The sequence below is a fragment of the Paramisgurnus dabryanus genome, chromosome 11, assembly GCF_030506205.2.
Source record: "Paramisgurnus dabryanus chromosome 11, PD_genome_1.1, whole genome shotgun sequence".
In the NCBI taxonomy this organism is placed as follows: Eukaryota; Metazoa; Chordata; class Actinopteri; order Cypriniformes; family Cobitidae; genus Paramisgurnus; species Paramisgurnus dabryanus.
In genome coordinates this window covers 18,104,921-18,121,021 of record NC_133347.1, presented here as the reverse complement: position 1 = coordinate 18,121,021, position 16,101 = coordinate 18,104,921, and the positions used below count along the sequence as shown (strand labels likewise).

The following is a 16,101-nucleotide window of genomic DNA, read 5'->3' as shown; positions in this document are numbered from 1 at the left end:
TGTCCCAGTTCTCATGTCTGGGACCAGAGACCTAATGAGACATGAATATTCATTGTGTCCCCACTGTTTTCATGCTAACACGATTTGCCAAGATTTAATTATCCAAACCTGTAGGGAAACCCAGACCCTCTCTTCAATTCTGGAGCCCTTAAAGGGCCTCCAGCTTTCACTGAAGGGGTTATTTGCAATCCATAGGAGTGCCAAGCTTCACCGTAGCCAAGACTGTTTTGTAATGTTTGTCATTGAGCAAGTAGATTAGGAAAAAGCTAATGGTATTGTAAGGTCTGTCCCATAGACTAGACACAATGAATTATTGGAAATCACCATACCCTCTGTTATAGCCGGTGCATATGGTTCTTATATTTAGCGATTAACAAATATCCCTCAAATGGTTTTAGGAGAATTTATCGAAGGCTTAACTCAAAGGCTTATGATCTTCCTGGAAAAAAGCCATATACAGAATTCCTGCTATTCTGGTGTATTCATATACTATTATTCCCAGCAAGAAATAGCTGTCATTTTACAGTCGGTGATTAAAAGGTGTTTGATTTTATTCATTTATTATAAAATATGTATTAATTCATATTTTTTTTGGGGGGGGTATGGCTAAAGGGACACTCCACTTTTTTTTTTAAATATGCTCATTTTCCAGCTCCCCTAGAGTTAAACATTTGATTCTTACTGTTTTGGAATCCATTCAGCTGATCTCCGGGTCTGGCGCTAGCACTATTAGCATAGCTTAGCACAATCCATTGAATCTGATTTGACCATTAGCATCGCGCTTAAAAATAACCAAAGAGTTTCAATATTTTTCCTGTTTAAAACTTGACTCTTCTGTAGTTACATCGTGTACTAAGACTGACAGAAAATTAAAAGTTGTGATTTTCTAGACAGATATGGCTAGGATCTATACGGCGTAATAATCAATGACTTTGCTGATGTAACATGGCTGCAGCAGGCGTAGTGATATTACACACTGCCGAAAATAGTCACTGCAATTGAAAGTAACCAAGGGGACTATTTTCGGGCAGTGCGTAATATCACTGTGCTAAGCTATGCTAAAAGTGCTAGTGCCAGAGCTGGAGGTCAGCTGAATGGATTTCTAAACGGTAAGAATCAAGTGTTTAACTCTAGGGGAGCTGGAAAATGAGCATATTTTCAAAAAAGTGGAATGTACCTTTTAAGTTTTAACTAACCAAATTTAACCTAGACGTCTGGGCTGTGTCTCTAGATGTCTTTTAAATGTAAAATTGCTCTTCTGCATATATTGTCCTATGCAGTGATGCACTGACTTCAGTATAGCAGTAAGACATCAATGCCCCTTCTTTTTGTCAGGAAAAATCCCCGGCCCTAACAACACTGTGTGATGATGGGTCTCGGACCACGCTCACCTGCTCAGACTTCAACCTGCGGGCGCTGCAGCCGGACCGCCGTGTGGAAAGCCTCCTGCGTTTTAGCACCCCGGAGGAACTGGATCGCTTCAACCAGGAGGGCAGACAAAGCAACCGTCAGCCTGAGCTCTTTGGTCTCTACCCACCTATAGATGAGGTAAAACCATCTTCACATCGACTTACAGTATAGCAAAACTTATACAAGACTTACTGTTGGTATACCAAAGTATTTTCACAGTTTTCTTTAAACCATACTCTTGAAGATACTGTTGAAGTAGATAAATACAACAAAATTTACTTTTAACAACTTTAATCTGTATTTTTCCATACGCAGGAGGATACAATAGCAATTCGTCCGATTCCTGACTGTCCCAGGGAGCATTTTGGACAGAGGATCCTAGTGCGATGTCAGAACATCAAGTAATACTTCTAATAATGTCTTCCATAGTTATTGCTTATTTTCTTTGAATAATTGGAACCATTCGACTAAAGCTTATAGGGGTGGTTTCCCAGACAGAGTTTAGATTAAGCCAGGACTTGGCCTTAGTTATATTAGGACATTTAAAGGCGGGGTGCATGATCTCTGAATGCCAATGTTGACATATGAAATCACCTAAACAAACACGCCACCCCAATTGAATCAAGACCTCCTTTTGATAGACCCGCCCCACACATATGCAACCCAGGCAACGATGACGGTTAGGAGACACTGCTGATAGGCTACAGGTTTGTTTTGGTACTCGGCCCGACTTCCATTTCCAAAGTGTTTTTATTTTTTAAATCATGCACCCCGTCTTTTTAAAGAGTTTTAACCAACATACTTTACAATAAACATTTATGATTAATTTCATCTTGAGACAAAATAATGTCACTGATATATGATGTGAGTGCAAGCTGTTTTTAATTAAGACGGCTTGAACATGCATTTAAGTCTGGGACTGGGAAACCACCCCATAAAGTTGTGTTTTAAATAAAAAGTTTTGCTACTATTCCCTCTACCATCCCTATTTGTTGAAATCTATTAAGCTTTGTTCACTTTATGAAAAGTTGAGATTTCCTTATCAATAGAATAGGATCTGATTTATATCAGTGCGTTATAGATATTTTCTTCTTACTGTAGTTTATTTATGATACATTACCAAGACCACTAAACAAAGTACGGTAAAATAGTAAAAATTCTAAAAATACATCAAGGATATATGAAGGAAAACATTTATATTATGGTTGTAAGTGATTCTGAGGAAATAAAGTGTGTTATTCTTGCTTTTCTTTCCAGATTTGAAATTGATATTGAGCCACTCTTTGGGACAATGGCCCTTTACGACCTGAAGGAGAAGAAAAAGGTCAGTGTCTGATTATCATCTCATAAGCTATCTTTGGAAAAACTCATACGTAATGCGCATCATACAAACATCAGATGTCCCCTGGCCAAGCATTGCTCCACATACTTGACATACTCTACATAATCTACATAATACTGTTAACAGTAGAGAGATAATTAATAAATATTCTCGCTGTCATTGGACTTCCTGTCAGTCCTCCCACATTCTTCAACCTTAGTCTGAACACTGCAGGGCCTTAAAGAAAGAGTTCATCCAAAAATGTAAAATTTTTGTCACCATTTACTCCTCATTTTTGTTCTAAATCTATATGACTGACTTTCTTCTGTGCACAAAAGGTTTGTTAGTGACTGACAGTCTATTCATGTAGCCCAACACAACTAGACACACTATGGGTTTGTTTTTCAGCAAATTTTGAGGCAAAACAAAAGGCACTGATGTATTTTAAGATATGTCAGTGCAAGTAGTTTTCATTTTGGACAGTTCTTACATTTATTTTAGTCTAGTACTAGTCTAATCCCTGTCCGGGAAACCACCCCCTAGAAGATTTACTCAAGGAATGCTGTGTTCACTATAAATTTATGCCGACTGACTGCCATAGAACCAAATGAAATAGCAAGAAGACGACTGTACGTGCAATGCCATGCACATTTAAACTGACAGACAGCAGATATCATATTCGAAAGCAATGTAAGTGTTAGATTAATCCTCTTTAGCTTTGACTGAAAAAGGTTAATACTGCGCTGTCAGGTGTCACGCCAGCAGATTTGTGCTTAATGTGGATGCACCAGTGGATTTATTCAACGGCTTAATTTTTCATCACTCCACAATAAGTCCCCATAAAATCAAAATTGTATATGCTTTTATTATGTATTTGTTAGCCATAGTATCTATTAGGATATAATAAGGATATCAAACTGAAACATTCACAAAATTCACATTTAAAAGAAATATCTACTGTATGCAAAACATATGGTCTCTTAATTCCACCAGTACAGATCAATGATTTTTATAACATCATTCTGCACTTTCTAAATGAAATTGCATATTTAAGGGGGGCACTTAATATATTTCACACCAACTTCTTGTTTTAATGGATGTTTATTGCTTAGTCAGTTAATTCAAGTTAACGCAGCAAACCATGCTGCACTTTTTAAAGCGCAACTATGGTCCAACTCACGATTTTACATTGTAAGTGTGTATTAGTACATGTTAATGATATGTAAAAGGTACATACCCCAAAAGTAAACAATGTTACTCATTTCCAACTTAAATCTCTTTTCCTGGACTACAACAAATACACGGATTGTAGGCGACAGTTTACTTCCTCGGATTGGCGATGTAGTAAAGACCAACATTATCGTATTCTTCCCACTTCGGACTCACAGCATGCAAGTTAACTCCTGTTAGCAACCAAATCTTTTAAACATGGTAAGGAGCGTCACATTTCCGACTGACGCCATAGATATTCAGGCCAATCACAACGTACAGGTTAGCTGGCCAATCAGGGACACTGCGCTTTTCAGATCGATGAGTTTTGTACAAAATCAATGCGTTTGAGGAAAGCAGTGTATCTGGAGCTACAAAAGTGTACGGTATATGGAAAAGAATGTGTTTTTTGAACCATAAACCTCGCGAACACATTGTATTACCAAATACACAAAATAACATTGTTTTTAGCAATGAAATAGGTGAGCTTTAAACAAACGAAATTTTTTAATGTTGATTAAAGCTGGTGTCATTTAAGATTCAGAGGGGAGCTTCAGAGTTTGTCAGTAAGAAGTATTTGCATTCTGAAAACAATGATTAACAGGGAGTATTAACAGAACGTTTATTTGTGTACACCAGTCATGTGATGTATTCTGATCTTTTTAGATTTCCGAGAACTTCCACTTTGACCTGAACTCTGATCAGATGAAGAGCTCCCTGCGCTCCCACACCCCTCACATCGACACCTCTACTTTGGCCAGAGCTGCGATTTTCTCCATCTCTTACCCATCTCCAGACATCTACCTTGTCATTAAGGTAGGTTTAGTTTCAAAATTTCCAACACATGATATTTACTTTGCCCCTACTGATGCTGATGATTCCCATAATAATAGTAGTACTAATTATTCAGACTTTTATTAGGAAGATGGTGAATGGCAAAGAAGTTATGAATAATGTACACGTGTTTTTTAGATTGAGAAAGTTCTTCAGCAGGGAGAGATTGGAGATTGTGCTGAACCATACATGGTAATGAAGGACAATGAAACAGCAAAGGTAACTACAGAAAAACCCTCTCTCCTTGCTTCATGGCCAAAGTATGTGGACACCCAGGGTTTGGTTAGGATCCTTAATTCCAGTGAAGACATATCTTAATGATACGGCATACATGACATTCTAGAGATAAGTCTGCTATGACATGTTAGCTCAGTTGAATTGTGTTGGCAGTGCAAAAGGTGATAGGTTTGATCTCAAGGGAATACACCTACTGATATAAAGCATTGTAAATTGCTTGTTAATAATGGTCTCCTTGGATAAATGTGTCTGCGAAGTGCATAAATGTAATAGTGTGGAAAAACTTAACTGGCCTGCAACAGCTTGAATCTCATTAAACATCACCCCAGCATTAGGTATCAACATACAGTCAGCTTAATAGTGTATATTCAATTCATTCAGTTCTTTCTCATATTTCTTTATAATTTTACCAATGAAAAATAATACAGTGAACAGACACTGTACTTGTGTACAAAGCTCTTGCCGCTCTTATGTATCCATCAGAACAGAGAGAAGTTGGATAAGTTGAAAAATCAGGCAGAGGGCTTCTGTCAGAGGCTGGGCCGCTACAGGATGCCGTTTGCCTTCGCCACGGTCAATATCATGAGTGCGATCAGCTCTACGCTGGAGCGAGACACGGCTGACACAGACAGCCTCAATGGTAAGTCGGTCACTAGACACTAGCGGTTCATTCTTTACTATAATGAATCAGCTAGCAGAACAAAACATATTACTTTGAAAATGTTGTTTAGGTTTGCTGTGCTACTATAATGTACCTTGTTTGATTTGGGCACAGGCAGGGGTTTGGACAAAAAGAGTTTGCCTAGACGTAACTCTGACAGATTTAGCATGATGGAGGAGAGCTACTGTATATCTGGCTTTAAACCAACTGTCAGCATGTGCACATTCATCAAGCAGGTACTGCCTTTCACTTCTATAAAGATTTTAGGATTGGGTTTATTGCTTGTGCAATTCTGAATAATAGAGAAAATTCTCTTTATTTATTTACCCATATGCTATTACAAATGTATATGCTTCCTTTCATCAGCTGAACACAAATGGTTAATTCTAAATTAAAATACTAGCGTGGTATCTTCATCTTATATGGAATTCAAAATCCATTAAAGTAATCCAGGCCAAAGTATGGTCTGCGTACAGTGTGCGTGACGCAATTTCGTAATCAGAAGAGGATTTCTGTTTACTTTGTACGCTCAAGGGGGTCGCACGCCAGCCGCGCAGCTCAGCGTCGCGCCGCGTCGATTGGCCTCTAGGACAACTCGGAGGTATTGTAAACTGGAAGTGCACATTAAATAGCGCGAGCTTCGTCAGATAGCGTCTACTTCAAAATGCAAAATATACGTTAGCAGCCAATGTTAATCGTTAATGATTTGGGACAAATATGATGTTATTTAATGTTAAACTATGTGAGTGGCGCTGTGTGGCGCGAGAGGGATTTGAGCAACTTCCTGAGTCACAGCTGGGCGGCGCGGACAGGCGCCACCTGGCGGCGCCGGTGTGCGTATACTCATAGAAAACAATGTGTTCTTTTTTTTTAGAACGGCGCTGCGCGTCGCTTAGCGGCGCGGCCGGTGTGCGATCATCTTTAGGCTGGAGAATGAAGTATGTAGCCCAGGAGATGCAATGCAGTTTGTCGCAATGCCCATACGTCGTCTGTGTAGACGTACGAATCAAATAAACTATGATTTGCAAGGTGTGCATTCGAGCTTGCGCATGCTTTAGTGTACACATACAAAAAACACTATACTCTGGGTGTATATAGGCAAGGCAAGTTTATTTGTATAGCACATTTCATACAATTAAATCATTAAAAGTGCTTTAAAGGTGCAGTGTGTACATTTTAGTGGCATCTAGTGGTGAGGTTGCGAATTGCAAACAACGGCTCAGTCCACTGCTCACCACTCGCTTTTAAAATGTATAGAGAAGCTACGGTAGTCACCGCCGGAAAAACATGTCATCATCGGAGACAACTTAGTAAAAAAAGTTTGTCTGTTAAGGGCTTCTGAAGAAACATGGCGGCACAAAATGGCGACTTCCACGTAAGGGGACCCTCGGTGTATGTAGATAAAAAGGTCTCATTCTAAGGTAATAAAAACATAATGGTTCATTATAAAAGGTCTTTACGTACCACTGATAACATAGATAACATAGAGATCCTTCTAAAAATTACACACTGCACCTTTAAATAGAAATGAAAAAAACAATATATAAGAGAAAAAATATGTAAAAATAAGAGACACGCGATAAATAACAATAAAAAGGATACAATATATATAATAAAATATAATATATAATATATAAAAAATATATTATAAGTATATTTTCAGCTTATTTGTCTTGTGACAAGACACACATGTGACATCTAGTTATACAAAAACTGATGAGATTTTTAAGTTATCGACATGTCACAGTATTTAAACTAATCATGTTTATATTCCATGGATATGTGGCATACCGACTGGTAAATGTGTATATATATTGCTCAAAATATGAATAGTTTTCACTCACAGACATATTGTTTTGCTTTAGAATACATTTATCTCTACCCACTGGAGTCATTTGTATGCTATTTAAAGCTTTACAGTGTTAGAACCAACCGCAACGAATGTGTATTGTAAGATAAAGTTAGTCTGTAACCTTGAGTGCATTATTTAATTCTTAACATTCTCCAGATGAATTAGTGTCTGCGTCCTTCAGCTTTAGGATGACGTGGCGTTCTTTAAAACTTTCAGCTTTATCTAAAGCTAGTAATAACTGTGCAGTTCTCTGTTTAAAGATTCAAAATCATTTTTGAAAAGATGTAAAATTTGTAAAATGCTGTGGCAGAGTAACCATCACCTGTTTGTTGGGCAGGAAGGAGAACGTTTGAGTGATGAGGACCTTTTTAAGTTCCTGGGGGACATCAAGAGATCTTCCAATCAGCGGCGTGTTAAGGTCATACCTGGTAAGGAGAGAAACACTTTTATTTGTGTCTTACTTCTGTTTCTAGTTCTGATCTTGTGGTGCTTTTACCATTTTGTCCTCTGTGTAAAGCATGATAAAAGGTGTAGCTGAGTACTCTTATATGACTTGCACTGAAGAAGGGACACAAGCTATATCTAGGAGGAAGCAGAATATCATGGAGGGCTCTTTTAAATCAGACCATGCAGTCATGCAGTACACCCATGTAACTACATATCAAATGTTTTGAAAATGTGTGTGTTTGATAGGCTATCTGAGACTGGAAGTGTCGCCAGTGCCAGATGTAGTGCCTGGATGCCTCTCCCCTGAACTGATTCCTGTGAAGCCCGTGTCTGAGAAACATCCACGGGCAGTTAAAGAGGTGCTGGAGTTCCCTTCACGTGAAGTTTACGTGCCTCACAATATATATAGGTGAGCCCCCTTACACACAAACAAGTAGTTTATGTGCTCAAACTCAATATGAAACACAAATTTGCATGCATCTAGATCAGGGGTTTTCAAATTGAATTGGGGTCCGGGGACCCTCAGGGAGCCTCCAGGAGGTTCTTGGATGTCATTAGAGAAAATAAAACGAATAACATTTGTAACATTTATTTATTAGGTGTTCATTTCTTGCTACATGGATTTCACAAATTTTTTCTTTGTATCGTTCTCATGTGTTTTTCTTGTTATAGTCTCCATCTCACTTTTTGTGGTGGTTTATAAGGCAGGATTCCTTGTAAAGCTGCTATCAAACAAGAGTTGCTGGTATAAATACATTTGAATCGAAAATGTATCTCTTCATGTTTATACATCCAGAATTACTCTAAGTGTAGCCCATTATATATTCGTTATACATAAAAATATATAAATTGCTATATATATTTAAGTTAGGGGGTTCCTCACAAATGGTTCATCATATTTAGGGGGTCCTTGGCATCATAACATTGAAACCCCTGATCTGGGCTTGATTTTCAATGCTGACTTGTTAGTGGTCTGCGCCATCTAGTGGTCATTAAATGTTTGCACATCCAGTTATTGACTTCAATGGGAATAATTATTTTCATACAGTACAATCATTTATTTCCTCATCATTTAAACAATTATGTCATTATATTATATCATTTTCATTACATTACAGGAACCTGCTGTACGTTTACCCTCTGAGGCTAAATCTCACAAACCGTTTGACTTCAGCTAGAAACATTACTGTTAAAATTCAGTTTATGAGTGGTGAAGATCCCAGCTGTGCCATGCCTGTGAGTATTATACACACATAAAAACTCACAGATACATTAATGTGTTGTTTCGTATGTCATACACCGTATGGTACTAGGCCTGGACAATCACACAGCTGCTGTAGGCACATGTTTGATACTAAGTTGTAAGGCATCAAAAGATTGTGAAACTAAAGATGCTGTATTTACAAAACCTAATGAACAAATCTTCCTAAAGGTAATCCATGGAAAATCAAGCGGTCCTGAGCTTCTTCAAGAGATCTACACCCCTGTCACCTACCACAACCGGTAATCATTCTTGCTCACTGCACCTCTGATAGGGCAATATATCCTCCAAATATCATGAGCTGTTATCTTCTCCACTGCAGGTCTCCAGACTTCTATGATGAGGTGAAGATTCGCATGCCGGCCCGTTTGACAGAGAAACATCATCTACTTTTCACCTTCTACCATATCAGCTGTCAACAGAAACAGAACCAGGCGGGAAATTTGGAGACTCTCATTGGATATTCAGTAAGTGACATATTTTGTCCCGCCGTTAACACACACACACACACACACCCACACAAATGTATATATTTGTAAATGGCATGAATATTTATATCTGTAAACATCATAAGTAAATATTTTTTGTCTTGCCAGTGGTTACCCATATTGAATAATGACAGACTTCAGACGGGGCAACAGTGTCTGCCAATCGTTCTGGATAAACTTCCTCTTAACTACTCCATGCATTTTCCTGAGGTACTGTGAATCATTTAACATCTGTCTTATTTAACTTTGATACCCGTTTTATACCAGAGACAATTATTTTTATTTTGTCACTTCATTTAATGATTATATTGTTTACAGTGATATTTCATTTGTTGTGTGTTAAATGTTTTGGAGCGGGTAATTTCATTTCTTTACTATTGCCCTTAGAAATTGCCGCCTCAAGTTCCCCCAGTCAAATGGATGGAAAATCACAAAGGACTGTTTAGCCTTGAGTTAGTCTGTGTGTCCTCAGTCCAAACACAGGTGTGCAATAGTTTATTCAGCATTTAACTATTTTCATATTCGAAACGTATATATTCAGAACTGATGTGGCTTTGCTTTTCTTTATCATCTGGTTTCATAGGACAACCACCTGGAGCGTTTCTTCACTCTGTGTCACGCTCTGGAGGGAAAGTCCACGTTTCCCATCCGAGTTGGTGATGAGAAGATTTCGGAGAACAGGTTTGAGCATGAGCTGAAGCTGAGCATCATCTCGCTGTCCTCCGCGGGACTGGAGCCACTGGTGCTTTTCCTCCATCAGGTTCTGGACAAACTCTTTCGTCTCATCATGCAACCAATGGTCATCGCAGGACAGACCGGTGAGTTTCAGTAAAGGAAGATTAGCAGCGTTATGATTGAATAAAATTGTTTTGCATTGGGGCACAACCACAATTTCTTACAAACACAATCTGATTTTCTCAAATTTTAGATGCACATTAAAGAATCTTTTAAGAATTTTAAGAATATTTGCAAATCTTTGCTTTTAACTTCTGTGTCCTTCTGTCACATGCCAATCCCCAATGAAATGAATAAATTCGAAGCATCCTTGGAAAGGGCTAATGGTTTTATCATTTTTGCTTGTATGATTTTCAGCTGGTTTTAAAGGGTGATATTTTGCTATCTTGTCTTTTTTTTGCAGCGAATCTGTCCCAGATCGCGTTCGAGTCTGTGGTGTCAGTCGTCAATAGCCTTCACAACAGTCAGGAGCTGGGGAAGGACCATCAGGGCAGAAACTGTCTCCTAGCAACATACCTGTACTTCGTATTTCGGTTGCCAGACACACAACACGAAATCCACACCACAGGTACGGCTTTGATGTCATTGAACTACATTTAATGCTACAAAGCAATCTGTATGTTTTTTTCAGGGTTCCCACGGGTCCTTGAAATCCTTGAAAAATTGTGAATCTGGGGGGAAAATGTCAATGCCCTGGGAAGTTTTTGAAAATATACAAACATAGATACAGGTCATTGAAAGTGCTTGAATCTATTTTATGCAAGGAGCTTTTTGGAAAAAAAATCCATATTATTCTATAGTGTAGTGTTGGATAATATCATAAAACTTCTAGACTTTTTAAGCACACATGCTAAACTGTTCGCTTTAAATGCTTATATCTTCTGTATGCGAATGTTGATTCATACCAAAATGTTTTTTTGCATAGTTGCGTTTCACACATGAAAAATTCTCGGGTTACGTATGTAACTGTTGTTCCCTGAGAAGGGAATGAGACGCTGCGTCTCCTTTTGCCATACTTCATGCGTCCCTGTTATGCCGTCTTTGGCAATATTTCAGATAGCGATATACTTCCTGGCTCCCGCGTCACCCTGTCTTTGTCGTTAAGCCCCTTGAAAGGGAACTGTAACAGTGTATTTTAACTCTTTCGCCGCCAGCGTTTTTAAAAAAAGTTGCCAGCCAGCGCCAGCGTTTTTCATGATTTTCACAAAAGTTTAATGCCTTCCAGAAAATGTTCTTCTTTAAATATATAAACATTCAATATACCAAATGAAAGAACAGACCCTCTGCTTTCAAACAAAAAAAAAACCCGTTTCATCCTACCTTCAGTAGTTCTTTTGTAATCAGCTTTTGAATATGGGTAGGTTTCTGCAAAAACACCACATTTTGAGCAAAAAGCAAAAATAATTCCATATTTGTGACGGACTTTTCATAGAGATCCCATTTAGAGCGAATACTTCCGGGTTTAAAAAGTTGTGGAAGGGCACCACCTGGTGGATAATAGCGGTATTGTGGAAAGCCGGAAATACTCTTCATTGGCAGGGAAGTGTTTTCTCTTGATTGACGAGATATCTCGTCAATGGCGGTGAAAGAGTTAAAAGGTAACACGATGTAACCTTGCTCTCACTTGAAATGTGTCCCCCATTTAGTCCATGAATTTGAGGGTATTGGACCTGGAAAGTCCTTGAAAGGTCCTTGAATTTGAAGTTAACTAAATTGTTGGAACCCTGTTTTTTTTGTAAAACAAATTTTGGGATGTATTGTGTGCTTGTTTGTCAGTGATGAGTAGCGTTTCAGTTTTTACAAAACTATGGACTTTTAGATATTTTTCTTTCAAAAGTGAATAAATAAATGGTAATTTATACATTTTGGAAGACCTTTTTATAGTTACTTTTAATCAAATTTAAAGCGAAAGTATTTGATGAGTTTATAATACATGCCGAGAGCATTCGGATGATATCATTATCTCATTTTTGATGGTGGTGGGATTTAGCGGCTTTTGCATCTCAATTATTTCCATGGGAATCTAACCCATGACCCTAATGTAGTGCTTTTCCTTTTATTTTTTATTTCTTTATGTCTGTAGTACACACAGACCTGCTAAACAGCATTATAAGACGGGGTAACTTTTTTTTTTACTTGAATGGGGGTCCGGGTCCAACCCATTCTCCCGCTGTCCTAACTAAACTCAAATCGAGTCTTACGTTCAACAGGCCCAGGAGGTCTGATGGCTCACCCAGAGGCCAGATACAGCACTCTGACTCGCACCACAGCTACCACGGTAGGCTACATGTTGCTTCAATCACGAATCCGATCCAGCAGCAATCCTGATATACCCGCACCACAGAGCCCAGAGGACAATGAGGTCTTGAACATTCTCGCAAAGGTACGCAAATGCATACGCAACCATATAAACGCATACAAACTGTTGGCACTTTTGCTTTATGCTCCTACCTTTTGATCGCCACCAGGGTTTAAATCATCCAGGAGGTCGGACATCAACAGCAGTAAATCTCACCAGCGCTTCTCAGAGCTCCAGTGGAAGCACACGACCTGTAAACAAAAAGGTGACTTTTCATTTCATAAGTCATTACATTACACGATCATTTATACATGAGACGTTTGGTAATAAGCAGATTTATTTGTGTCTGGTTCCCTGCAGTTGTTTCATGAAGAATTGGCTCTTCAGATGGTGGTCAGCACTGGGGTGTGCAGGGAGAACGTTTACAAATACGCCTGGTTCTTCTTCGAACTTCTTGTAAGAGGGTGATGGAGGGGTTAATCTGATTATGATCTATGCACCAGCTGATAAGCCAATCAGTATAACAGCTCTCTTTGTCACATATAAGATGTTTTGTTGATGTTATCTAACAGTGTTTATTGTGTGTGTATGTAAACACGCTTCAGGTGAAAAGCATGTGTCAACACGTGTCTCAGCTGGATAAGAAGTCAGTCCTTCGCAGGAATCGTTTCTCGGACCGCTTCAAAGATGACATCACCACTATTGTCAATGTGGTTACTGCCGAGATCGGGAACATTTTAGTAAAACAGCAGAAGGTGTGCATGGCTATTATCATTGTGATGTTAAAGAATATGGGTCTCATGAATGAATGTTATGTGTCTGAGATAATGTGATGATTAGAAGAGATCTGTGTGTGTGTTTATTTTTAGGAGCTGGAGCAGGCGGAGAAGGTTAACGTCAGCTTGGCTTTCTTCCTGTATGACTTGATGTCTCTTATGGACCGTGGATTTGTGTTTCAACTGGTGAAGAATTACTGCAACCAGGTTAGGACGCTTACCTCATTTACAAGTGATTATATCATAAACATGAAATTGTTCAAAGGTACAGGGCACTGCATAAACACACATTATGTCCAAAGTCACCTACTTTAATACTATATACAGGTAGTAGACAGAAATCAGTATGCATAATGAATAATATATTCCATACTTGGGGATGCCCATAGGTAGCCCATACTTAAAATGTGACCTCCGGATTTAACCCACCCCAGGAAGTAGTAAACACACATACAAAACCTTAGCAGTGGGCAGCTATCCCTACAGCCCCCCCGGGAGCAATTGGGGGCAACGTATCTTGCTCAAGGGCACCTCTGTCACTTTCTGCTGAGCCTGACTTTTTAACCATTAGGCCATGACTGTCTTAAAAACCTCTATTAAGAAATGTTAGATATAAAGTGTAAGTAATTAAAGATATTCAAAAAAAAATTCTCATGTTTTAATTGTTCTTGTACTAAAATTGTTAATTCGTGCTTAAAACAAGCAAAAACAATTGCCAATGGGGTAAGAAAAAAATCTTGAATTTTTTTCTTAAACACTCAATTCAACCAAAATTTAAGAAAAATGTGCTTACCCTATTGGCAGATATTTTTGCTTGTTTTATGCACAAATTCACTTAAATTTTATGTTTTTGTTCTAAAAACTAGACTTATTTTTTAGTTTATTTTTCTCTCTCTCTCTCTCTCTCTCTCTCTCTCTCTCTCTCTCTCTCTCTCTCTCTCTCTCTCTCTCTCTCTCTCTCTCTCTCTCTCTCTCTCTCTCTCTCTCTCTCTCTCTCTCTCTCTCTCTCTCTCTCTCTCTTAGTAAAAGTCCAATAAAATTTTTGGCATGACATTTTAAAATTATTAAAAAAAGGGTTGCAGTGCAAGTACAGAATTTCTTTTAAAAAGAAAAAATCAAGATCAATTAAGATAAAGTATTTTTTAAATTATAATTAGAGTTTTACATTTGGTGATGAAAATGTGAGCCCCGTAGCCTCTTCAAAATTACACCACAAGATCTGCTTCATGGGTCAGCCAATAAAATATGTTAAAACATGCCTGTTGGTTTTATTATAAATGTTTACAGAATACAGTATGAGATGGGAAATAAAGACGGAAGAAGAGAAAGATGTTTTGAAAGCCAAACTCAAACATGCACCACCCGCGTAAGCAACCCATCTTATAAAAATCTCCCTGTCCTTTCCACTTTTCTTACAGATGGCAGCAAAAAGTGTGAACATGGCGACTTTGATCAGCATGAGGCTGGAGTTTCTCAGAGTCCTGTGCAGTCACGAGCACTACCTCAACCTCAGCTTGTTCTTCAGTAGTCCCACCTCCGCCCCTGCCTCACCTTCTCCCTCCACCTCCTCACAGGTGATTCTGCCATGTTGTGCCTATTACAGCTGATCTGATGTGTTTAAAAACAGGGGCTGTTCTGATAAAGTTATCCATTTGTTTTACCAGACCTCCAGCTCTTGCAGTTTTCAGGACAATAAGATTGCAGCCATGTTTGACCTGTCCCATGACTTTAAGCAGCGCCATTACCTGACCGGTCTGCTGCTGACCGAACTCAGCACGGCACTGGACATGGAATCAGAGGGGTGGGTCACATTCAATAAGAAACTAACAGTGAATTGTGTGCTAAAATATATTTTTACAGATTGTTCTTTACATTTATGTAGGATAATTTACAGTAAATAAATAAATATAATTTGTGATGCTGTGTGTGTGCGTGCAGGGGCAGAGTCCAGCAAAGGGCCATTAATGCCACTTACAGCTTATTATGCGCTCATGATCTGGATCAACGATGCTCAAAGCCAGAGGTCAAAGCTAAGATCGCTGCTCTCTACCTCCCCCTGGTGGCCATCATTATCGACTCCATCAATTACCTTGACTTCACAGGTACTCCTTTATACAGCGTATTATTGGATAAGTTCTGTCCCTGATGTCTGTTTAGTTGATAGCACAGTTGTTAATCTCTGTTAGATTTAATAGTTGCTTTTAGTCAGTGGGCCAAAGTGTGTGATTATGACTCTCTTGTGTTGCATTATGGGAGATGGAAATAAATCATGTGAGATTCATGTGTGTCTTCTCAGTTTCTGATTCGCGTAGCAAAAGCAAGTCGGGTGGGCCCGAGGATGACCCTGATAGCGTCACCCCCATCAATCAGTCTGTTGCCATGGCAATCGCTGGAAATCCCTTCAGTACCCTTGCCAGAAATGCACTGCTGTCTATGACGTCTGTGGTAGGAAGTTTTTAAATAACATGATTTATAATATAATGCATGTTTTTATTCACATTTTTATTCAGTCTGAGAATAACCAGATAAAGGCATATTTTTGTGATTTACCTAAAATCATCCTGCATAATG

The 16,101-nt window shown here is 38.7% G+C and overlaps 1 protein-coding gene across 4 annotated transcripts in view; it reads left to right on the top strand.

Annotated features, from left to right (window-relative positions):
- Window positions 1–16,101, top strand: part of dock8 (dedicator of cytokinesis 8) — a 51,712-nt gene that overhangs the window by 16,820 nt on the left and 18,791 nt on the right. For 3 of the 4 annotated variants that reach the window (XM_065247210.2, XM_065247209.2, XM_065247214.1), the window contains 25 exons: window positions 1,336–1,548; window positions 1,726–1,811; window positions 2,668–2,734; window positions 4,607–4,756; window positions 4,913–4,993; window positions 5,468–5,651; window positions 5,787–5,908; window positions 7,862–7,952; window positions 8,218–8,380; window positions 9,090–9,207; window positions 9,404–9,474; window positions 9,555–9,699; window positions 9,829–9,930; window positions 10,108–10,203; window positions 10,304–10,538; window positions 10,859–11,023; window positions 12,666–12,838; window positions 12,924–13,019; window positions 13,115–13,210; window positions 13,360–13,509; window positions 13,624–13,737; window positions 14,949–15,104; window positions 15,195–15,331; window positions 15,469–15,632; window positions 15,827–15,975. In XM_065247210.2, the coding sequence (XP_065103282.1) occupies window positions 1,336–1,548; window positions 1,726–1,811; window positions 2,668–2,734; window positions 4,607–4,756; window positions 4,913–4,993; window positions 5,468–5,651; window positions 5,787–5,908; window positions 7,862–7,952; window positions 8,218–8,380; window positions 9,090–9,207; window positions 9,404–9,474; window positions 9,555–9,699; window positions 9,829–9,930; window positions 10,108–10,203; window positions 10,304–10,538; window positions 10,859–11,023; window positions 12,666–12,838; window positions 12,924–13,019; window positions 13,115–13,210; window positions 13,360–13,509; window positions 13,624–13,737; window positions 14,949–15,104; window positions 15,195–15,331; window positions 15,469–15,632; window positions 15,827–15,975 (3,324 nt within the window). The remainder of the gene's footprint in view (window positions 1–1,335; window positions 1,549–1,725; window positions 1,812–2,667; window positions 2,735–4,606; window positions 4,757–4,912; window positions 4,994–5,467; window positions 5,652–5,786; window positions 5,909–7,861; window positions 7,953–8,217; window positions 8,381–9,089; window positions 9,208–9,403; window positions 9,475–9,554; window positions 9,700–9,828; window positions 9,931–10,107; window positions 10,204–10,303; window positions 10,539–10,858; window positions 11,024–12,665; window positions 12,839–12,923; window positions 13,020–13,114; window positions 13,211–13,359; window positions 13,510–13,623; window positions 13,738–14,948; window positions 15,105–15,194; window positions 15,332–15,468; window positions 15,633–15,826; window positions 15,976–16,101) is intronic. The other variant, XM_065247213.2, reaches the window with a different exon arrangement.